This window comes from Periplaneta americana, chromosome 9 (assembly GCF_040183065.1).
Source record: "Periplaneta americana isolate PAMFEO1 chromosome 9, P.americana_PAMFEO1_priV1, whole genome shotgun sequence".
Classification (NCBI taxonomy): Eukaryota; Metazoa; Arthropoda; class Insecta; order Blattodea; family Blattidae; genus Periplaneta; species Periplaneta americana.
Genome location: NC_091125.1, coordinates 103,637,765 through 103,662,521, shown reverse-complemented (window position 1 = coordinate 103,662,521; position 24,757 = coordinate 103,637,765). Strand labels below are relative to the sequence as shown.

The following is a 24,757-nucleotide window of genomic DNA, read 5'->3' as shown; positions in this document are numbered from 1 at the left end:
GGTCAGAGGAGGAGAAAATAGATGAATGAGAAGAAGAAGAAAAAGGATGAGGTGCAGAAGAAGAAAAAAGATCAGGACCTGAGGGAAAAGCGAAGGACCTGAAGCAGGGGGGAAGGAAAACCAGGAGCAGGGGAGGAATAAGGATCAGGAGCGGAGGAAGAAGGATCAGGTGCAGAGGAGGAAGAAGGATCAGGAGCAGAAGAGGAAGGAGGACCAGGAGCAGGGGAGGCAGAAGGATCACGATCAGACGAGGAAGAAGGATCAGGAGCAAAAGAAGAAGGACGAGGAGCAGAGGAGGAACGATGACCAGGAACAGGGGAGGCAGAAGGATCAGGAGCAGAGGAGGAAGAATCTGTAGCAGAGGAGGAAGAAGAATCTGTAGCAGAGGAGGAAGAAGAATCTGTAGCAGAGGAGGAAGAAGAATCTGTAGCAGAGGAGGAAGAAGGACCAGAAGCAGAGGAGGAAGAAGGATTAGGAGCAGAGAAGGAAAAAGGAATAGGAGCACAGAGGAGGAAGAAGGATCAGGAGCAGAGAAGGAAGAAGGAATAGGAGCACAGAGGAGGAAGAAGGATCAGGAGCAGAGGAGGAACGATGACCAGGAACAGAAGAGGAAGAAAGATCTGTAGCAGAGGAGGAAGAAGAATCTGTAGCAGAGGAGGAAGAAGGACCAGAAGCAGAGGAGGAAGAAGAATCAGGAGCAGAGAAGGAAGAAGGAATAGGAGCACAGAGGAGGAAGAAGGATCAGGAGCAGAGGAGGAAGAAGGAATAGGAGCACAGAGGAGGAAGAAGGATCAGGAGCAGAGGAGGAAGAAGGAATAGGAGCACAGAGGAGGAAGAAGGATCAGGAGCAGAGGAGGAAGAAGGATCAGGAGCAGAGAAGGAAGAAGGAATAGGAGCACAGAGGAGGAAGAAGGATCAGGAGCAGAGGAGGAAGAAGGAATAGGAGCACAGAGGAGGAAGAAGTATCAGGAGCAGAGGAGGTAGAAGTTGCAATTGTTGTGTATCTACAAATAAACTAGGTTTTAAAACAATTATTTGCAAACCTGTTCTCTTTAATGCCGAAAAAACTTTCAATTCAATTATTTTTGTTTAACTGAAGTTTACTGGACAAACATCTAGCAGTAACCAAGTTAGTCCTGATCCAATAAATGTTAAGTTTAAGGAGTTCATGATGGCAGAGATAGACGCAATGAAAATATTGTCAAAACAATATAGGCCTATATTTTTATAGCTGTTGCACCAAATTAGCATGCTTGTAGAAGTCTTAGTGAACAGATAGACGGTACAGTTTCATGCTCTATACGTCCATAGAAATCGGCAAAAGGCGAAGAGAAGAGATATATTTCTTAAACATTCAAAGAAAGAATAAAGAGTTTTAAACTCACACTGCTAGTTGAATATTACGTCGTATATTAAGAGGCTTGAAGAAATTGTGTCTGTAACTCATTGTGAAAACAACTTCAACTTACAGTAAATTAAATATGCACTACATCAGCTGAAGTACAAACCCAGTTAACCTATGAATCAATAGTGACATTTTTCCAGAGTAACGCAGTTAAAACCTAGAACTTCATCAAGCACTTTGAATTTTACCACCACTTTTATTGCACTATTCCTTGATTGTCAAGATACAATTATTTTGTTATCTATGAGAATCAGCTGTAATGTGAATCTACTGTTAAAAATTAAATAAAGATAAACATGTATAGGTCGTCCAGGATTTGATTAGAGACATTAGAAATGAGAGTGGCTTTTCTCGTTTTACTTTCCCTTACTGCATCCAATCACTAATCGAAATTCGATCGCGGTTCACCATTCGGGTGATGGAAAAAGTATCAGTTCTATTGAGGAGTACGATACTGGATAACTTTGACTGAAGTGTCACAAAACAAAATAAAAATAAAATAAGATATAAAACAAAACACAAAATGAAATATTTGTATGAAATTAAAAAAAAATTAAAGAAGAAAAAAAAAACAACAATTTAATACAATTTGAGTGCTGCGATTTTGAGAGTTACTTTCTATTATGCATTTCACGCGTTGCAAATTATATTAACTTTTATAGTTATTTTTTTAAACCATTATTCAAAGGATACTTTTAAATAAAGCATTCACTATGTGTCCAAATAGAAAATAAGAGAGAATTCAGAGAATCTCGATAATTGTTCCAATACATCTTTGTTTAATAATTTTCTATTTTATTCCTGTATTTTAATATTAGTGTAAAAAGCTGCAAAATCTGTCAAATATTTCTTATGTTATTGAATGGACTCCTTTCGTATTTCTGCACAGTGTTGCAGTACCAGACATCGGTAGCATCTTCCTCCAAAGTGACGTCGTAACTTTCTTTGGAGTATCTGTTATATGCAGGTAATGGTAGTTTCTTATTTGATGATAACTGATATTTACTTGCAAGTAGATTATGCAACAATCGATCAATGCCAGTATGCGTACACTTTGGCATGTTTAGAATCTTTCAGAGACTTGTCTAATTTCGTGTTACGCCAAAAATATTAGATTCTATCAAAGACGTATTCAGGTCAAAAAATGAACATTTATTATCTGTATTATATATTTAAGACACTCTCTGTAAGATCAAAATGAACACTTTTGACTTAATTTATAATTTGTATACCCTACAGTTTAAGTAGATACATGTACTATTTAATTTTTAAAATATTTCAATAGAATAGCTGTCCATGCATTGTAATATAATAATGACATGCTCTTCACTTAGAGCAGTGAAAAACCTGGCTTGGTCTGGAATTATTGAATTTTCCAAAAATTTGCAAAGAAAAGTACAAGTAAATTTGCATATACTCGTAATTATCAAAAACATAACGATTTTAGGAGACACTGAGCAACTAATTTCATTCATCTTTTCATCATATGCAAGAAACAACAAAAACATTTTTTATGGACGATTTTGGATTAATTGCTACTTTTTATTTCAAATAAAGGTCTATTAATTTTTAGTGAAATGTATTACAGTTCATATTAATCACTTTCGAATAAATTTCCTCATATTGAATGTGAAAAGAGCAATCAAGCGTGATTGAGAGGAAATTCTTACACACGGACAGACAGCCGACGTAACCGAAATCACTTTTTTATATTGGGAATGCCGAAAACTTTTATATTTGCCGAAATCTCTAGATACATCACATTACAAAGTGTAGTGACAAAGTGCAAATAATATAAATAAAAGTATGTGCCTGTAGTCAAGTTACGTAACATTTACTTTATACTATACCTGAGCTGGAGGGGCCGGAAGAATAGCCTGCAGATGGGGCCGTGGGATGCGTGGGCGCAGGCGGATGTTTGGGTTTGTCCAAGTTGAGAGCTGTACTGGCCACGTGCTTTCCGAAGTTAGAAATTGCTTCACCCTTCGCCGATATTATTCGTCCTTTCGTTGTCAGAATATGGCCCTTGGCTTTGATAATTTGGCCCTTAATTGCTATGAGTCCGCCCTTTATTGCCTTCACGGCGGACAGCAAAGTGTTGAGCAGCGCCTTCTTGAACGTCCAGAAGTCAAATGACTTCGCTTGCTCTGTCTGCAAAAATCACATTGAAATGATACTATTGCAGGATTCATCTTGGGAAGTTGCTATTGTTTCTGTGAATGAAAGCCATAAACCCAGTATCATTTGAATTTAGAGTAGTGGTGAATATTGAATGCGGTTCTTTCTGAAATGATCTGAGTCAACATAAAATAAATTTCTTTTTCAGATTAGGTTCATTTTTAGGTTTAGCAGTCAGCATTTTCACAGTAAATAAAATGCATCTAAATTCTTTATAGGGCATTCCTTATCTCATGAAACCAAATGCTTGTGTGCGCCGTAGCATATACAGTAGTAAGAACCTTATGGTGGGGGTAAACGAGCTCGCTGGCAACAAGTAGGAACGTAGGGAGGGAGGGAAGATTCTTAGTCCACTTTCTTCTTTCCCTTACGCACAGAAAGGTGTCACGAGATAACGCAGTCTATACTGCAGTATAAATAAAATATAGATAGGTTCAACATGAGAAGGACCCACTTCCGATAAACATGGCTGTAATTTTTTTTTACAAAAGTAGTTTATTTACTGTGCAAAGCCGTGTAACGACCAAGCAGTAATTTCCAGAAATTAATTCGAGTATAAATAATGTAGTCATTCACTTCACATTAATAGAAGAAGCTGCTGGAATTAGAAAAACTGCCCTAAGTTAAAGGATAATTTTCATCCTTATAATTTGAACTTACGTTGCATTGTTCAGGAATCTTATTTAGTAGTTATAACTGCATAATTTGAATTGTTACATTAATTTTGAAACTCTTTTAAGGGAACCAGGTAGTGTTTAGGGGTAAAAAATCCGATTTTTTATTTTGTGTTTTGAAAAAAGTACAAAACTTGCTCTTTAAAACAATATAAATATTTAGGGGGTATTTCTGCAGATAAGTCCTTTAAATGGTCTCTTTAAATTTGGCGGTGCATTTTTCTCTGAAACTACTGAATCAATTTACATGACATGTTTACAGTGTTTTCTGCAGCTTGTGTTCTACATAGTAGACCTACGGGTTTAAGAATATCACACCCATAACACGAAAGAAAAAAATATATATATGCATTGAAAAAAAATTGCAAAAAATGTTAAAGTTCTTTTTTTTCACTAGGGATAAACTATTTAACTAAATTTTGCTTTAGAATTTACAATATACATTACTAGATAACTACAAAATACGAAGTATATGAGTGAAGATTGTAGCAAGTAATGTGCACCTGAAGAATGAGGTACACTTAGTAAAGTGGGAAAAATTATTATCATTTTTCACTTGGATATGAAACTAATTAGTTGTATTTTATACTACTAAATACAGAATGATTGATTGTATAAGCATGGAAATTTTTATTCCACTCTGAGCACTAAAAGCCTAGAAATATTGAACGAAACATTTGTACTGAAATTTTTTAATCACACAGGCATCACTACCCAATCCTCTTAAAAGGTGTTGTTGCAGGACGTCGGTTGTAGGCCCTATCTAAAATTTGGCAGTTAGTTGCTCTTCTGTATGCACTTACCGGAGGTCCGTACTCATGTTTTGAGGACTGCGAGAGGGAAGATAATCCTGCTGAGGCGGAAGCGAAAGCTGATATCTTAGAAGAAATCTTGCTACCGATGTAGCCGAGTAAGTCTCCGGACCTCTTTAGTCGCTCACCGCCTTCTTGTGGTGTCGTTCTTTCTTGTGCTTTCTTCTCTTCGGGAACGGCAGCGCTCTGTGACGTCGCTAGAACTGCCATTAAACACACCAGCACCACACACCACTGTAAGAAGACCAGCGAAACAAGTGGCTTAACATCACAGATATCCAACTTAGAAATTGAAAAGTACCACGTACAAACTAAAATTACATTAAATAGGCCTATACAGAGAGGACGTAATAGACCTTTACTGTGTTACGACAAAAAATTTAATAGCACATTAGTTCCAAATGAATATTTTTCTCAGAAAAAAAAAATAACTTTCCCCTAAATGTTAACACTCTTTTACTCGATAAATACTATCTGTACAATTCTGAATTTTACTCTGATCATTAGAGAAGCTGATAAGGAATGATTTATACTTTCGCAGTTTTTAATTAAATTGACGAGGGTTACTTCAAATGTAATCCACAACATTTATTTAAAAATTACATTTTTATCCTACAGCTTTGCTATTTTCATAGAATGTAGATATATCCCTTAGAAAGAAAATGCCATTTTTCCACATAATCCCCTTCCCTTTAAACTGCCTTACGTCACCTTAGAACGAGGGCCTGCATACCTGTACGGTAAAAGTCTAGACCAACATGTTTGAGCACCACTCTTTAGCAGCGTGCACAAGGGAGTCGTCATCTTCAAACCTCGTTCCGCGAAGGGATTCTTTCAGTTTACAAAGAGATGGCAATCGCATGATGCCAGATCAGGGCTTTAAGGCGGGTGTTTCAGTGTTGTTCATCCAAGTTTTCTGATCTGGCCCGTGGTCTTGTGACTGACATGTCGTCGTGCATTGTCGTGTAATAACAGAACATCCTGCTTCTCCCGATGTAGTCGAACACGACTCAGTCGAGCTTGAATGTTCTTGAGAGTTGCCACATACGCGTCGGAATTAATGGTGGTTCTGTGTGGCATGATGTCCACAAGTAATATTATTTTTGAATCGAAAAACACAGTAGCCATAAGTTTTCCTGCCGAAGGCGCAGTTTTGAATTCCTTTTTCTTTGGTGAATTTGCATAATGTCACTCCATTGTCTGCTTCTTTGTCTCCGGTTCAAAATGATGGAGACATGTTTCATTTCCTGTCACAATTCTTGCAAGGAAGTCATCTTCATCATTCTCATACCGGTTCAAAAGTTCGCTGCACTCTGTTTTTCGGTTTCTTTGTAGGTTTCTGTCAACAACCTCAAACCTTTTTTAACCCAACTGTTTCAATATTCTGCACACACTTCTCCTACTATTCTAACTTAGAGTGACAATTTTTTCACTGTTATGCGTTTGTCAGCGCTGCACATTGTCAGAACTTCGTGCAGTGCAGGGTCTGCCGCTGCGAGGAGTATCCCGAATATTGGCGTGCCCTCTTTCACCAGATAATCTGCTTGCCCACCGAATAACCGTACTGCGATCGATAGCTACATCTCCATACACCTTTTTCAACATCTTGTGAATGTTTCCCACTGTCTCGTTCTCGCAGCACAGGAACTCGATAACAGCTCGTTGCTTCTGAAGAATGTCAAGTACAGCAGCTTTCTTGAAGGAGTGCTATCATGGCGCCACTCACGGGAACGCCTTGAATTAAATTTGAATACAAGCGGGAAGGATGTATCTATGACCTCCAGAAATTGCGAAGGTGTAAAATAAAAAAATTAATGAAAAAATGTTGTGCATTACTTTTAGAGTGACCCTCGTATACTTGCTTCAGTTAGAGAAAAATATGTTTTCTTCATGGATTACGAACACTGCAGAAAAACTGGCTGAAGTCTGCAAACATTATTACATTACTAAGAGAAAACACGTGTGTCAGTATCTGCCTTAAAACATGCATTCTTGTTTGAAGTTGTATTAGGTAGATTCTAATACTGAGTATCACATCTACCTTCATGCGTTAAGCAGGTTTTGCAGCGAAGCCTTATTTTTATACGATTTCTTATATGGAAATAATGTAGATTTTGATACCCATATAGTTACTACATTCAGCAGAGTATGTCCCAGAATACCTGATTTGGTGTATAACTCAGTTTAATAAAAAAACTGCATTAAGCAGGTTTTGAACCGGACTCCCTAAATTATTGGTATCATTTCACGAACCTGTACACAACAGGAGATGTCTCTAGTATCCAAGCAATATATGCAAATCAAGGTGTGACCCACTGTGAAGTATTACGTGAGAGACTAGTCTTTATATATAATTACTCAATAAAACGTTAATTACGGACAATATATGGCTAAAATAAAAGTTGAACTTCTTCCGACATTGTTATGATAATTTAATGTTCAAATGTGACCTACACATTTCTTCATTCACTGTTGAATTCACGTGACAATTAAGATGAACTATTAGCTGTAAAGACTGCTATGTGGAGCGCACAATCTCTATAAAAGGGAAATTAGCTGGAAGCTTGCATTTCATTTTCACGCACTGAAGAGGATCCGTATAGGCCTACAGTGTGAATTGTGACAGTATACAATTGCGAATAAATGCACAATAAAGCTTCACTTGTTTTCTAACACGATTGTTTCAGATGTGGAAGTGTTGGTGTTGCTCTTTTGTTTTACCAAGTGACAAAATAAACAAGGGAACTGGGAAGACTGATACGACGACAGTCTGTCTCCTAACGAAATTTGTGCACTTCTTATTGTGGAAATTGTAAAAGGACACTTCATGAATACCGAAACTTGTATTTGCATAACTCATGGAGACAATTTGTCCATTAAATGTAATTATTTAAACGGCTGTATCCTTTGAAATATCTTGAGTAACACACTTTCTCGAGGATAACAAACAATTTCACCTCAGAACCTGTCATAGCTTCAGGAAAATCCACAGTTGTACGTATATGTCGAGGAATATTGTAGTTTGTGGGAACACAAGTTCTTTTTCTCACTTTATCTTATTCGCGCGATCTAGCTGAGAGACTGGAAATGAATCATTGTGTTGTGTTTAAGATTTCCGCTTTTTAGAACGGGAGAAAATGTTACTAATAGACTCACTCAAGAGTAGGTCTTCTAATTGATTTTTCTGTCGTTATCTACTTCATCCTTATTTGGAGCTCATAGAACTGCACCCGTAATCTCAAAGCTCTTCTTATTTCATCTACGGCTCCTTCTAGTTTTCTAACTTTTATTCAGTATTTCTTAAGCATTGACGTATTTATTTGTCTTTGTTTTCTTTTTCCACTTCATTCTCCTATTTCTTATTTTCATATATTCTTTCCCCTATCCTGTCCCTGCCACCTTTCTTCGTCTTCCTTTTATTCTGAGTTCCCTTTCTCCATCCCTGATTTCTCCACCATTTCACTCTCTTTATCCTTTTCTCCTTATTCTCCCTTTTGTCATAACTTTCCTTTTAATCCTGATCTTCTGATTCTCCGTTTCCAGATCATTCTTTTTTTTATTGGGTTATTTTACGACGCTGTATCAACATCTAGGTTATTTAGCGTCTGAATGAAATGAAGGTGATAATGTCGGTGAAATGAGTCCGGGGTCCAGCACCGAAAGTTACTCAGCATTTGCTCGTATTGGGTTGAGGGAAAACCCCGGAAAAACCTCAACCAGGTAACTTGCCCCGACCGGGATTCGAACCCGGGCCACCTGGTTTCGCGGCCAGACGCGCTGACCGTTACTCCACAGGTGTGGACCAGATCATTCTTCTCCTGACTCTTCTACAGTAAAGATTTTTCTCCTAACTCCTACTGATCCTTCTCTCCTGACTTTCCTGTTCCTGATCCTTATTCTCCGTCCCCTCTTTCTTCTTCTTTTCCTATCCCGAATTATCTTTCTACTGACGCTTATTTTCCTAATTTACCCTCTCCTAATTCTCCTCGTCTTTCTGATCCTTCTCCTTCTGACTTTCCCCTTTTGACCCTTCCTTTCCTGACTCTCCTGATCTTTTTTTATTCTGCCTCTTCTCCTCTTCTTAATTTTATTCTCTTTCTCCTGAATCATCTTCCTGATCCCTCTTTCTCTGGCTCTTCTCTTTCTAATGACCCTCTTCTGACTCTAATCGTCTTCCTAATTATCCTTCTTCTGACTCATCTCTTCCTGATCTTTCTTCTTCTAACTCTCCTTCTCTTTCAGATACTGCTACTTCTGATTCTTCTCTTCCAAATCGTTCTTTTCCTGACTCTTCTCCTCTTGTAATGATCCCTGTCCTTACTCTTCCTTCTTCCTAATCTTTCTTATCTTAACTCTGCTCTCCTCTTCTTGAAACTCATCTTTCTTCTCCACCTGATACTCTTTTTCTGTTTCTCTTCCTAATCGTCACCATCATCATCAATGAAAGTTCTCAAACTTGATTGATATGATAGAAGAATTGATGGATTTTTTTTTTTTTTTGGAAAAACAATCATAGTCCAAAAACACAAATTTTCAGGAGAAACAAAAAAACTATCTGGCATGGATGTTGTTGACACTTCAAGTATAAAATTCATCATGCTGTTTCTTAAGGTGTTGTAGGAACTTGAGAAAATTGAAGTACATTTATAACTAGAGCTCGGAATTTTAGGTTCTAAAAGTTAATATTGTTCCTCGGTATAGTTTATAAAATAGAAGTCATGTCACCACTTCCTTGACATGTCATTCTTGTCATTCAGTATTTTTCTTTTGGTACCGTTAAAGATCTTTAATCCTCTTAACTACCACTTACAAATTAGAGCACGGTTTACAAGATTTATTACCCAGTCCTTGTGACTCTGCAGTCCATTATTGCAGATCGGACTCCTGTGAACTAGGCTTAAAACTCTCCTCGCGGGCACCACATCTATTCATCTACATTCAGTGTCATTGTTAACTTTTAGCACCTAAAATTCCGGGCTCTATTTATAACTTAAATTGCCTCATAGAAATACATGTGTAAATGCAGGTAACTATGAACGAAGGTTGTTTTAAGAGAAAATACTCTGTTGTGGCTGAACTGTGCTTTTCCTTTAATCTTTCTTTTTCTTTATTATATCATGTTTCGTCTCCTTTCGTTTCTTACGTTTCTTCCATTGAGTTTTACTTCTGCACCTAAAGGTGATTCCATAACTAATACAACAATTCACGTTTTAAAGTATCTTTCTCTGAGGCGGCTTTTTTCGCGTTCATAAGCAGCAGTACTGCCAATCTACTGCAGTTTAAAATTGTATGGATAAATGTTTCAAGATGATATGAATGGGACATTTGTACTGTCCGTTACTCAAGAGAAGACGAGCGGAAAGAATGTGACCTTCTTGACTATGGCTGTTGATTATTATAAACATTGCTCAGATAAGCATCCCAGTAGCCAGGTTATTACTCGTGCAGGAAACATGAGTTACAGTGCGTATGGAAATTAAAGCTAAGTTGAACAGAAGGAGACCTAATGTTTCCGCTTACTGCAGTACAAATATTGCACTTGCTGTCGTACGTTATCTGTTCACATCCCTTCCTCGTCAGTCCGCTCTCGTCTTCTCCTGAGTCACCAATAGTAAGTACTACCATCGTCCCAGACAATGGCTGGTTTCATAAGAAAAGTCTTTGGGCTATGGTTTTATGAAAACCAATGAAAATTTCCACTCCTATAACATACGAGTAGGACCATGGTATTTTCTCCACTAACAACCAACTCAGTAGATGACCGCTACAGTACGCTCACTACATGCTTAATATATCAAATTTGCATTTTTTGAACCATGTTTTTTTAAACTTCAATTATACCTAATCTATTTGTGATTCTACACTCGCATCTGTTTCATAATTAAAATACATTTTTTGACTCCTCTGTATAGTTAATTACTTAATAATTTATTTATGATTTTGTTAACTATATCATTCTGAAATTTTAGACAACTTTGAGTACAATTCTTTTTTATGATTTTATTTTTAATTAGTTAAATATTTTAAACTCTTGGTGACATTTATTCTCTTACACAACAGGCTGTACGTAGTCTCTCTTGTTTTTAACAGATGTCTGGTAAGTTCCGAAACTACTTAGTAATTGGTGTTCAATTTCCCTTTCTTACGAGCGCGACGACGAAATACTCTAAGGCCAGACACGAAATCTGAATTACAAAAGAAAAGTAACATAGTATAATTTGTTGTTGAACCTGATGTGTTTACTACAGAACAGACGTTTAGGTCGGAACAAGACCGGACTCAAAGCAGCATTACAATGCACATATAAATGACAGAAAGTGAGAGTTGAGGGGCAAACAACAGAATGGTGGCTGGGAAGTGAAAACTTCGAGGAACTTGAAATCTTTTTACTCCACCTTGTCAAACATCTCATTTCCCAAATGGTGTGTCTGTGTACTTTACTTCACCGAAGTATACAAGAAACGTTAGTAAAGTCGTGAATGTAAAGAAAGAGTAATGCCTACGGTCCTATAATTTCTTACGTTGAATTTATTTCTTAGATATATTTTTAAGATTTTGTGAATCAGAAATTACTACTTGCCAGTGACAATGTTTCAGAAGAGCAACCATCGCCATCATCACCATCTTGTGAAGTAGTTTCCAACATAATAATCATCATCCAAGTAATTATCACTGTCATTATTATTATTATTATTATTATTATTATTATTATTATTATTATTATTATTATTATTACTAAATTAGAGCCTTTATCTTCATATTGTCTTCAGAAATTAACTTAGTAACAAAGATTGATGCGCGGGAAAGAAAAGTTGGTACGAGGCGGCAGCGCCTACATCCCTCCGAAGGGTAGGATAAAAAATTTTTGCTTTGTTTGATCGAAGAGTTAGCTATGCATACTATTGCCTTATGTGAAGATATAAGCAGTGTCTGGTAACAATAAGAGATTCATCAAGGTTATTCTTAGTAAGAAGAGAGAAGCTTTAAGGTCTAACTATAATATTAATATGGCGAATGATACGGTTTAAAATTTCTTCTCCATGCATATGATGAAGAGTTTAGGTGAGTTTATTTTGTATACTGGAAACTGATCTAAATGCTCACTTTCGTAATCTTCAGTATTTATCTCATATAAGAATTGTAATATGGAAGTTTGATAACAGTGTCTTTAACTTATGAATTCGATAATTATGGCTAGGAAGGTCAGTTTATGATTAGAATTATTTTTCATTTTGTTTTATTAATAAAGATAGGAATTTACCCACAGAGACTACAAGGTTAGGTATGCATAGTGTTCGTTTTTGAAAGAGAAAGTGAGCGTAGCCATCAACGCAGGTACATGTTAGGAAACTCTGCCGTAGTATAAGCAGGGTGAGATTGTAGCTTTATGTGGTTAACCAATCAACGAATCGCAGTGCAATATAAACAAACAAATTGCCTGAGCGCATTGCTAATCCCCATTCAGTTGCTGCGATATATAACACATTTCAGTTGTAACCTGGCCATATCTCAGACTTCACGTCGTTCATGACGTAACGACAGTCTAAGCACAACTAATCTAATATCCTCATGTTGTGGTATGAATTCCTACCTTTATTTAGTAATAATTATACTGTGTTGTTTATATTTTAGAAGAATGAATATATTTCATTTTTATTCTATTTGCTTTCACTTTTCTTTTAGAAAATAATAAAAATCCACAATGCATATTCTTCTAAATCTTGTCTGTGGCTTTCCTAAAACGCTAAGACAAATGTCGGTGAGAGCCCTGAAAGAAATGGATCACGAACCTACAATTCTCGCACATTAATTTCGGCATTTTCCAAATTTTAGCTTTCATAAACCTAAACCCTTGTTTCCGCGTGTCACCTTGGCGAGTTTTCTGCCGCCTTGTCTTCGTGGATAGCCCATCAATTTGACCCGAATCAATTTGTTCTATATCATCCACACCTCCACCCCCTCTTACCTAGCATCTCGCTTTGTTTACCTTTCACTACCTCGAGCCTGGAACATGTACCTTCTCTCTATTCCTCTCCACAGAACATTCTTCTACTCATCATCTTTCAGCATATCTATTCCACGCCTCAGGAATTCTCTCCCTGACCATGTCAGAGACTGTCGGACAATATCAAAATTCAATTTTGAATTAAAGAATCACGTTCTAGTTCATGGAATTGCTTCTAAAACACCTGTCAGGTTGCGCAACTTCGGCTTAACCCATAACATTATATATAGTATAATAAATATTGTAACTATGCTGTTGTCAATTTTACCCTCATTATGTAATATATTTATATATTTATTATTATTATTATTATTATTATTATTATTATTATTATTATTACTACTACTACTACTACTTTGGGAGGCCGAGACATAGATGGGAGGATAGCCTAATATTAAAATAGATTTGAGGGAGATGGAATATGATGATAGAGACTATTAATCTTGCTCAGGATAGGGACCGATGGCGTGCTTATGTGAGGGTGGCAATGAACCTCCGGGTTCTCTAAAAACCATGAGTATAATAATAATAATAATAATAATAATAATAATAATAATAATAATAATAATCATCATCATCGTTGCTATTACTGTAATTTTAACTAATTTTTTGAATTAGCTTAATAAGTTCTCTACAGTGTTCTTTCATCCTATTGACCATCTATTGGGCTTTCATTTAGTTTACAGATATTATTTGTCTCAGTCTTTGTATTTTTTGTATTTGTATGTGCTATCTGGTAGAATGAAAAAGAAGACCTTATGGCCTTAATCCTGTTAGATTAAATAAATAAACTATATAGTTTTAGTGATGGCCCTGTGGCGTGCTGACCACATGACTAGAGAGACCCCCAATGTAAGCTTGAGAGTTATAAGGTATAGGTATAAATTCTCCCCTACGTCATGAAGTTGGTATGGAAGGAGGAGATAGAACATTAATAAATAAATAAAGAAAAGGAGAGAGATGAAGTTTCTGAGATCTTATTAGATAATCCTAATGTTATAGAAACATGGATGTAAGATACGTCAATGCACAATTCACTTTCAGACAACTTCCACTCCTGTTTTACGTTCCAGTTTATACTGTTTGAAGCAACCCTAGTAAGTTTTGTGAGAAAGAATGGACTTGCTGCTGCGTCTTGAGCCGGTCGGCGAGCTCAATCCTTTCACGGCAGGAAAGTGTGAAGTACAGGATGAAGGTCTAGGTCGAGCTCGCGGAAGTGGGTCGCGGAGCGACCTCAACCTTGCACTGTGCTTTCTCGTCCGCACACCGCGTTGCATCGATCGTCGTGTCAAAGGTCGCTGTACTCGAATCTTGCACTTGAAGGTGCCCTCCCGGTAAAAAAAAAAAGATAACGAAATTCGGTCCAATATTGCTTGTGGTAGTAGGCTATATCAAATTTATTATTTATTTATTTATTTATTTATTTATTTATTTATTTATTTATTTATTTATTTATTTATTTATTTATTTATGTAATCTGTTGGAGGTCATCAGGCCTTTTCTACCACACCATCAGAAATACAAATACAGAAATAGAGATGCAGAGATAAGTAAATAAAAAAAGAAATAAAAGTACAAATACAAATACAAAAAAGCGCAGATGCAAAAAGAGGTGAGCAAAAAAAAAAAAATACAAGTACAGAAATAAAATCGCAGAAGATACTAAAAAGTAGTAATAAAATAATATATGAATTGCCTAATAAATTTAGTGATTAAAGGAAATAACTGAACAGCTGAAAGTCAGAAACTGATTGTACGAATTTCAAAATAATCAAAATAGTAACAATTTCGAAGCATTTACAATAAAGTTAAAATATTAAGTTTACTACATTGTACTCTATTCAGTAAGAAAGTGCTTACTAAGTTTGTTTTTTAATACTGTTAAATTCCGACACTCTCAGATATCGCTGGGTAGGGTATTCCAGAAGCGCGATAGCGAGATAGTAAATGATGATGAATATGTTGATGTTTTATGTCTTGGTATGGCTATAGAGGATTCCACTTTAAGAAAATGGCATTGAACATATGGAGGCTGTTCCAACAAACTATTTATAAGTATTTTTCTTGAGAACTGGGAATTAATTAGTTTCATTTAATTCATAGAACATAATTTCATTGAGAACTAGATCCATTTCGTGTGCTAAAATTGTGTTACACTTCTAAAATTAACATATATTTAATTTACGAATAACGGGGTAACAATTAAATTGATGAAATAGTCTTCCGCTCTCTTGCCTAACATCTCCGCTGGAAAACTTAACAGGCAAGTAGGGGTGGTACAGTTAAGGCTAAGATTTTGCACCGTTAAAACACGTGCATTTTCTGCGCTGAATTGAAGTACACAAAATTTAACTATCAGCAAAACAACAAAGGCATTATGTATGTATCTTAGGTTCTTGTTTGATTATAGTGTGAAGTTAATGACGGAAAAAGTGTGCTGTACATAATCCTAAATTTGTAGTATAAGCCTTCTCAACATTTTTAATAACGGAAAGAGTGTGCTGCACATAATCTTAATTTTGTATTATAAGCGCTCCTTAACAATTAATAACGGAAAACGTGTGCTGCAAATAACTTGAATTTGTATTATAAGCGCTTCTTATCATTTAATAACGGTAAACGTGTGCTGCACATAATCTTAAGTCTGTATTATAAGCACTTCTTAACCCAATAAAATAACAGTTTTATTATTATTATTATTATTATTATTATTATTATTATTATTATTATTATTCAAATACTTGGGGTATACTATAAGCAGTAACATGAGCTGCTGTCAAGAAGTTGAAAGGAGAATAGCAATGGCAAAGGAAGCTTTTAATAGAAAAAGGACCTCTGGAGAAAGAACTAAGGAAGATACTAGTGAAGTGCTTTGTCTGGAGTGTAGCATTGTAAGGGCAGAAACATGGACATTATGACGAAGTGAAGAGAAGCGAATAGAAGCATTTGAAATGTAGATATGGATATGGAGCGTGTGAAATGGACAGAGTAATTAAAGAAAGAAAAAAAATGGTACGTAAGAAGAGAAGAAGAATTAAGAAAAATTAATGGAACAATAAAATCAGTATTGAACTTACTGTAAGAGTCCTGCAATGAAAAGAGTGTATTAGAGGTACGTACTGTAATTGGTCTCATTATGACAATGTCGCGTCCTCTGAATTTACCACCTTGTTCTCCAGAAGTTACTTTACACTTGGTCAAACTGTGTAACATTGTCACCGCCCTCTCGTATACTGACGAGAAGATAGCAGCAGTCGCTGAACTGGATTTCAAAATTAGATGTTGTGCCTAATTTAATGCTCATCTTCCAAGCCGACAATGTCACAAAAGAAAAGTGGCCTGCAACTTCCATTGCGACAGTGACAATATATATAAGGAAGTGAGCCAGCCGTTTCCAACACAGCTGACGGCCTCTGGCCAAAGAAGCAGTCATTCGATCCTCAAAGGAGGATGTGTGGTGGATAAAATGGCTGTACAGCGAGTTTATTAAGAGGGATTTTTACACTATCGCTGTCACTGCATCAGGGGTTCATTTCTTTTTCTCATAATTTCATCATCTTTTGGTATGTTGTTATGCTCGTCCACACGGTACGGGAATTTTTCGAAACGGGCATTTGCTCGAATGGATTTCTTGCGGACAGCAGTGTACACACGGTTCGATTTTTTTCCCCGTGCATAATGAAATTTAAGTTAGTCATATATATATGGGAAAAAATTGAACCGTGTGTACACTGCTGTCCGCACGAAGTGAATTCGAATAAATGCCCGTTTCGAGAAATTTCCGTACCGTGTGAACGGGGCCTAAAACGATCATTAAATAGAATGTTACACAAATTCACGAGGAACGTAGAGAAATGATTTTGCCTCAAGAGTGAAGTTAAACATATACTTACATAGCACTGTGGAAACAATAACAGTACGGCTATAAATCTGAAATACGAGGCCCAAAAGAGCTCAAAATTCGAAATCGTTTTCCAATATTTATTCGGTGTGAAATAGACTATATGTTAACGTTGTTCTTTTACTTACTAATTATTATTATTATTATTATTATTATTATTATTATTATTATTATTGTTATTATTTCACCTAATTTTGGGTAATCCTGTTTTTATGATACTGCAATTTACTTAATAAAAGCTTTCAGGAACATAAAAATATCCAATTAACAAAAGGAAATCTTATAATATCTAGTCAAAGAAAATTCTGAATCTACTTTTATTCTACAATATTCCCAGTGATGCATTAGAACAAATCTCCTGTTGCTATATGTTGGAAAATCGCATCATAAATTCAATGTTCACTGTCGGTGGCACTTCTTCACTATATTGTATTAATGATTACCACTGTGTAAGTTTATTCGAATCCACACCTCGGTTTTCATTAGGTTATGGGAAATTCAAAGGCTAGGAAGATGCACAGTGCAAATCAGTTGATGACCACCAATTTAGATGATATATATTTCTACTAGGAATATGGAAATTGAAAAACAGGAGGGGTACCATAGAGAAGGATATCTGCCCCCTTTGCGGCATGGGAGAAGACTCGTTCCATATATTATTAGAATGTTAAGAAACAGATAATACAGGGAAAAAGTGAATAAATAACAAATTTTTGAGAATGAATAGATAGATATGTAGCATATAAAAATATGTAATATAACTAATATAAGAGAGCCAAATAAATTGGGCAAATTTTTAATGATAGTGAAGATGAAATGGGAAGAAAAAGTTAAAATGAATGGTGTATTAAATTGATCTTGTAGTGTGTGTATGTGTGTGTGTTGTTATTGTTTTTTTGTTTATTTTTTATTAGTTGTGAGACTTGGCATAGATGATTAAAATTGTAAAGTAAGGCAGATCTGGGGTAATGTAGAATTGTAACAGGTCTGCCTTACAGATATGTGATGCATGAATAAATATACCTTACATCATATCATATCATATATCAAATATAACATCGTATCGTCCACACTTGTGGAGTAACGGCTAGAGCGTCTGGCCGCGAAACCAGGTGGCCCGGGTTCGATTCCCGGTTGGGGCGAGTTACCTGGTTGAGGTTTTTTCCGGGGTTTTCCCTCAACCCAATATGAGCAAATGCTGGGTAACTTTCGATGTTGGACCCTGGACTCATTTCACCGGCATTATCACCTTCATCTCATTCAGACGCTAAGTGGTAAAGCGTCGTAAAATAACCTACCAAAAAAAAAAACATCATATATCATATATCATATCATATCATATCATATCATATCATATCATATCATATCATATCATATCATATCATATCATATCATATCATATCATATCATATATTTCTCACCATCTTCGGTTCTGATGACCCTTCACATTTTTAATTTATAAGTAATATTTGGGCGACCGACTTAGCTCAAACGGTAGAGTGTTTGCCTGCAGATCCTGAGCTGCGATCGGGCGTGGGTTCGATTCCTGCTTGGACTTATTGTCTGGTTGGCTTTTTCCGAGGTTTTCTGCAACTATAAGACGATTGTCAGGCAATTCTAGGCGAATCTTCGGTCTCATCTCTCCAAATACCATCTCACTGTCATAAATTCTATCGACGATAAATAACCCAGTAGATAGTTGATACAGTGTTGTTAAATAACCGATTAAAATATTTGTATTATCCAGCATTCTCGATTATGGAGTTTAATTTTTCTCATCTTTCGTAAGATCATCCTGGCATTCGACGTCCTTCTGGTTTACCTACCATAGCTATCGTAGCCACTCTGATGTTATGCATCCTGTTTACACGTTTAAACCACATCCATCTTCTATTTTTAATGCAACTTATCATACGCTATATTTATATCGTGTTCACTTCAAAACTTCCCAACTTGAATTATTATGTATGTGCAGTGAACACGATTTTGAGGGAAAACACGTCGATTTACCTTTCGAGGGGGGAAGTTCAAAACTACTGCTGATTAAATTTTCTGTCCCACCCCTTCACCCTGTCCATCCCCACTTTTCAATTCAAATATCTTGAAACACATCATTCCGAAAGGGATGATAAACACTGTCCGTTTAGTAACAGCAATTACAGTGCATTACTTGTTATATTGTGTTGTTTATTAGAAGTTTACATCGAATAGGTTCTTCAGATATTTTCATTTCGTTTGTCAACTTGATAGCTCGGTTACCAGAGGGGATTCTTCAGATATTTTTATTTCGTTTGCCTCTTTGGTAGCGCGGTTAGCAGAGCGCTGGTTTACGATGACTGCGGTCCGGGTTCAAATCCCTGAGAACGTGGAATCATATTTATGGTGGACGGGTTTATCTCGGGTTTCTCCAATTTACCTTCATCACTTCACTGTCACTCTTCATTTTAATCTTCTTCTTGTTCTTCTTCGTCTTCACTATCATCATTTCAATAATATTTACCAAAAATGGTGCAACTAGATGTAGTACTGTGACTGTCATATAGATGGTATCAGTTTAAGGAGGCGTAATACTCTCTGGGGTGAAAGGGTTCTCTAAAGGGAGTTCACTGGACCTTCGGCTGACATCATGTAGCTGAGTCGATATCTAGAAGAAAGAGACCATCCGGACTCAAAGGGATATGCCCATTCTAGACTGCGGTGCTTGCCTTCGGGCCCCACTTACGTAAAAAAAATCACTTTGTTTTCTGTACGAATATTGTCATATATTTGTTGTTGTTTAGTCAACTGTCCGAAGGCGGGTTTGAAACTTAAAATTATAGCAATAAATAATTACTCATAAGGCAACTAAGCCAGGAGATAATGGGATAGTGTGGCCAGTTCCTTTCCCCCTTCTTTGCATACATCGCTGATTAGTAATATATTACACTAACCAGACTTCAGATGTGTACAAACAATTTTTCATCCTCTGATACATATCGTCAAATGAAATGTAGACTTACTTCCTGATAATAGATGTAGGCCTACATATTAGCCAGAAACTCAATCAGAGGTATATCATATATTGTACTACATACATATTTTTGTGAAGTATATGCAACACTCTTTGCAGATTATCTTCAGTTTTGATTATTACACCAGCATCTCCGCATGACATATTGCTTTTATCCTTCACTTTCAAGACAATGTATTGTACATTGTTGTAAAATAAAATGTCGATCTTAAGATTTAGAAAACATAAATGAATTGTTTATACCATGAATATTTAAATTTTGAAAATAAATAAAATAAAAATATATAGGCCTAAACATGTTTGTTACTTTTGTAATATTTTTTGTTATTTCCTAGTTACAATCTGGCAGCACTGTTGCCGAAATGTCTGGTAATTATAAAATTGTACTGTTACATGTAACTTACAAGTACATTGCTGCTATTGTTCTATTAAATTAGAGTTACTAATATCTCTCTTGTAACCTATTATCTTCGTGAAAATAAATCTGTAAATTTTAATGATTACCTACCCATTTTCAGGTGATATACACCAATGCTACGAATATCAAATAATTTACTAAGATATTTTCAGCAAATTTTTTTGAATTATAAGTGCAATAAAAATTGTTGATAATAAACTTACTTATTAATACAACATTATTATAGGCTATTCAGTTTTGATACATGATTTCTAAATTTTTATTGGCTCTCTGCGCAGTTTAATTCGTGACAATATTAGTACCACTCCGTCGTCAAAATATGACTTATGTTCAAATTATATCACATAGTTTCGTTTACAGTAAGTTAATCTGAAGATGCTACAAGCGACTGTACAAGAAATTAGGGCTATCTAATGAGTTGATTACTAAATTATATTTTATACACTGTTCACAAAATTCGCGTACATGTTTATATAACTAACGCTGTTCCTCCTCAAATTTACCGTAGAAGATAGCTGGTAATAGAAGAGAAAATGTCAAAATGGAGGCCGAATGAGGAAGTCTGCACGCATGCCTCAGAGTTTAATTGCCATGCCTTGCTTACCTGTCGGAAGTCAGTGGTTAAGTTCCAGAAAACTTGCAATCATATTTGCGATTTCTCTTGGTTTGCAGACTCTGATTGCTGAATCTGTCTACTTTTCAAATCTATATGTAACGGATCGTTTAATAAATTCCTCGAATTGTCTACGTTGCGATGATGCAGTCCGTGGACGTCACTAATATTGTCACCACTTTTATGTTATCTCCAATATTGCCATTTCATCTCCATTGTTGTCGCTTTATGTCCACTGTTGTCACTTAATCTTCACTCTTGTTGTTTTATCTTCAATGTCATATTTTCTTTATTGTCGCAATTTTATCTTTAATGTGGTCATTCTATTTACATTGTCGTCATTTTCTACATTGTTGTTTATCATTTGTAATTTTATCTTCGTCGTCGTTTTAATTTTACTTTTGCCTTTGTGTCTTTTTTATCGTCATTTTATCCCCATTATTGTCATTCCATCCCTATTACCGTCAAATTATTCCTATTATTGTTATTTTATTTCCATTGTCATTTTTTATCTCTAACGTCGTCATTCTATTTTCATTGTCATTTTTTCCATCGTCATTTTATATCCTTCGTCGTTATATTTTTACTGTTGTCATTTTATCTTTGTTATTGCCATTTCATCCCCATTGTTGTAATTTTATATTAATTGTCGTCATTCTATTTTCATTGTAATTCTATCTCTAACATGATTCTATTTCCATTGTTTTAATTTTCCCCATTGTTGTCATTTTATTAGAATTATTCTTTTCTCCTTACTGTTGCCATTTATATTTGTTATCGTCTCATTTCATCCTCATTTCCGTAATTTTATCTACATTGTCCTTTTAGCTCCATTGTCGTCATTTTATCTGTATTGTTTTTTATCTTCATTATCATTTTATCTCCATTGTCATTATTTTTTCTCCATTGTCATTATTTTATCTCCATTGTCACCATTTTATCTCCATTGTCATTATTTTGTCTCCATTGTCACCATTTTATCTCCATTATCGTCATTTTATCTCCAGTGTTATCATTTTATTTCCTTTGTCATTTTATCTCCATTGTCGTCATTTTATCTGAAGTGCACATTTATTCTTGTTTGTCTAGCATAGAGATTAATTTAGTTTGTTATTTCTCCCCTTCTTTCAATAAGGCGTTACAACTTGAAAGTTGATAATGATCAACACCCACTTTTACTTGCAACAACATAAGAAATGCCTTGTGATTATTAATTAATTCTTGCTGGAAGACGGTCGCACTCAGAAGTGAAGGGAAGCCAAGGGGCAAACAGAATCTCTTGACACACTGACAGAGTAGTATGAACATTCTGTAGTGATAAAAGTTCAGCCCGTCCAAGGATGCTTTTCCACAAAAATTTCTTAATCGTAATGCATTTTATTAGAAACACTGAAAGTATGCTCTTATTTATTACGTAATCTGATAGACGTCTGAGTATCATGCACACCCAAGCCTTGAGAAACAACTGTGACTATAGTTAAATTTTTCTTCTTTGTCAGAATGTTAATAGTCGTGGAATTTCCTTTTCTTACATTACCGATCCAATGATTTTCATTACATAATTTAATAAATAAAATCACAATTCTCTTTGCCTGTCTGTAATATCTGTTGTATCTCTGCCAACAAGGAAGTACAGAACGTTCGCCAGGACACAGGTCTCGTTCAGGTAAATGCCATTACCCATTCTGTGTTATATATCGAATACGACCGATAGGGAAGATAGAGTGTACATTTCCACTGGAACGAGCATGGGAAGGTTTTGTGTTGAGAGAGATAATTCAGGCTGAAGGGATATCAAGATTAGAAAATTGGTATACAGCTGACTTCCATTCATTGGAGTTCAGTTTAGTTCTTGACAATGCAGTACACTTGCGACTTATGCCTTACATTATAGATGTAATTTACTGGCTTACCTCATAATACGTGCTGGAACTATTGACTGCTGAAAATATAGCACGACACTTTTTGTACGATTTCTTCCTAATATACGTATCATAAATGAATATTCGCTTTTCTAATGTGTATTGAATTGCAACGAATTAAACTGAACTTTATTCAATGAAAATCAACGGTATACTAATGCTCTAACCATGACATCCCTTCAGCTTGTGTTATCTGTCCATACAAATTATTCCAGGGGAAATAGACAACCTATTTCCTCGGCAGTCGCGTTCGACCTATAACAGTAAAATACCGACGGCATTAATCTAAGCGGAACCTATTTCCTGGCCAATGCTCTGTAGGTCTACAAGTTTCCGAAGGATGCAAATTTTTGCTACCATACTGTAGCAATTGCTAATGTGTTGTAAAATTTGTTTTACGTTTTTTAACCTCATTAAGCTTCAAAATATAATTCCACCTCCACAAATGTACTTAAGTTCAACTATTTAACTTAGTATATTTTCTTAACTTCATGTGATAACTAGCATTCCAATTGATAAAACATTTGACACGTAATAATTGGAATTCATTTTTACAATTATTATTCTTCTTCACATAGATTGTTGTTCCACAAAGATATATCTTTTGTTTGTATTTTATGAAGATATATAGGCCTATTATACCGGAAAGTTTCAAAGCATTATTCGGAATAAATATTTTAGACTGTAAATTATCTTATGAATACTGACATATAATGACATAGGCCTTCTTCACGTTGCACTGTGTTGTATTACAATTCTTGTAATAATGTCTACTGCTTCATTCTGAAGTTAGTTCATTAAACCTGGTAAAGATTATGTTGTTGTTTAGTCAACTGTCCGAAGACAGTTTCAACCTCATAAGTGACACCAATAATGTAACATTCATGAGACAACTAAGCCAGGAGATAATGGAGTAAGGTGGCCAGTTCTTTTCTCCCTCCATTGTATTAATCACTGACTAGTAACATATTTCACTAATCAGACTTCAAATGTGTACAAAAAATATTGTTCTTCCTCTGACACATATCGTCAAGTGAGATGTACTGCCTGACATAGGCCTACATACCCTTATGCTCAGAAATGGTCAGAAAATGTAAACAGATCACTTGCGCTCCAAACATACCGTTTGGGACAGAACCCGTACAAGGTTATTCTGATAAGTAAACACGACAGATCCAGTGCCGGGCTGTAGGATAGGAACTAGTCTTGGTTTAATTGTATTGTCGTAAAGAAGAGGTAATACGAAAAGACTAGCTCCTTTCCTACAGTCCGCCACTGGGACTATCGTATTTACTTTATCAGCGTAACCGCGCTCGTATTGTCCCAAACGGCAGGTTTGGAGCGCAAGTGATCTGTTTACATTTTCCGACCATTTTTGAGCATGAGGGTACACTGACATTCAAAGATATCTGATTCTACTAATCGATTGTGATCGATAATTTGTTGGTATAAGTGTGAATTCTTTAGTTATTACTTCTATGAATAGATGGCGAAGATAATAGTCACTATTACCAATCATAGATAAATATACCCGTGTTATAGAATTCAATTTTTCATCCCACTCTACTGATTGTAAAACAACACTGAGTTTGGCTGGAAGCCGCTCATATTGTCTGTTAGAAGAATAAGTTATGCTTAATCTATATAATCACTTTCCCTGACACTTTTTAACGGCTTCCAATATTGGTGTCACCTATTGAGATCTAGCAGAACTCTTTAAAAATTTGTCAATTTTTATATCTTTGGTTTTGACTTATCCCGTGGTTGGAAAGTTCGCTTACACGATCATAAAATCATAGGTCGAATACCTTTGAACGTA

General features: G+C 35.7%; 1 protein-coding gene across 1 annotated transcript in view; it reads right to left on the bottom strand.

The window, feature by feature from the left end:
- Positions 1-24,757, bottom strand: part of LOC138705606 (uncharacterized) — a 100,911-nt gene that overhangs the window by 31,771 nt on the left and 44,383 nt on the right. The window contains exons 2-3 of the mRNA XM_069834207.1: positions 5,061-5,303; positions 3,256-3,556 (exon numbers count right to left, since the gene is read on the bottom strand). Coding sequence (XP_069690308.1) covers positions 3,256-3,556; positions 5,061-5,303 — 544 coding nt within the window. The remainder of the gene's footprint in view (positions 1-3,255; positions 3,557-5,060; positions 5,304-24,757) is intronic.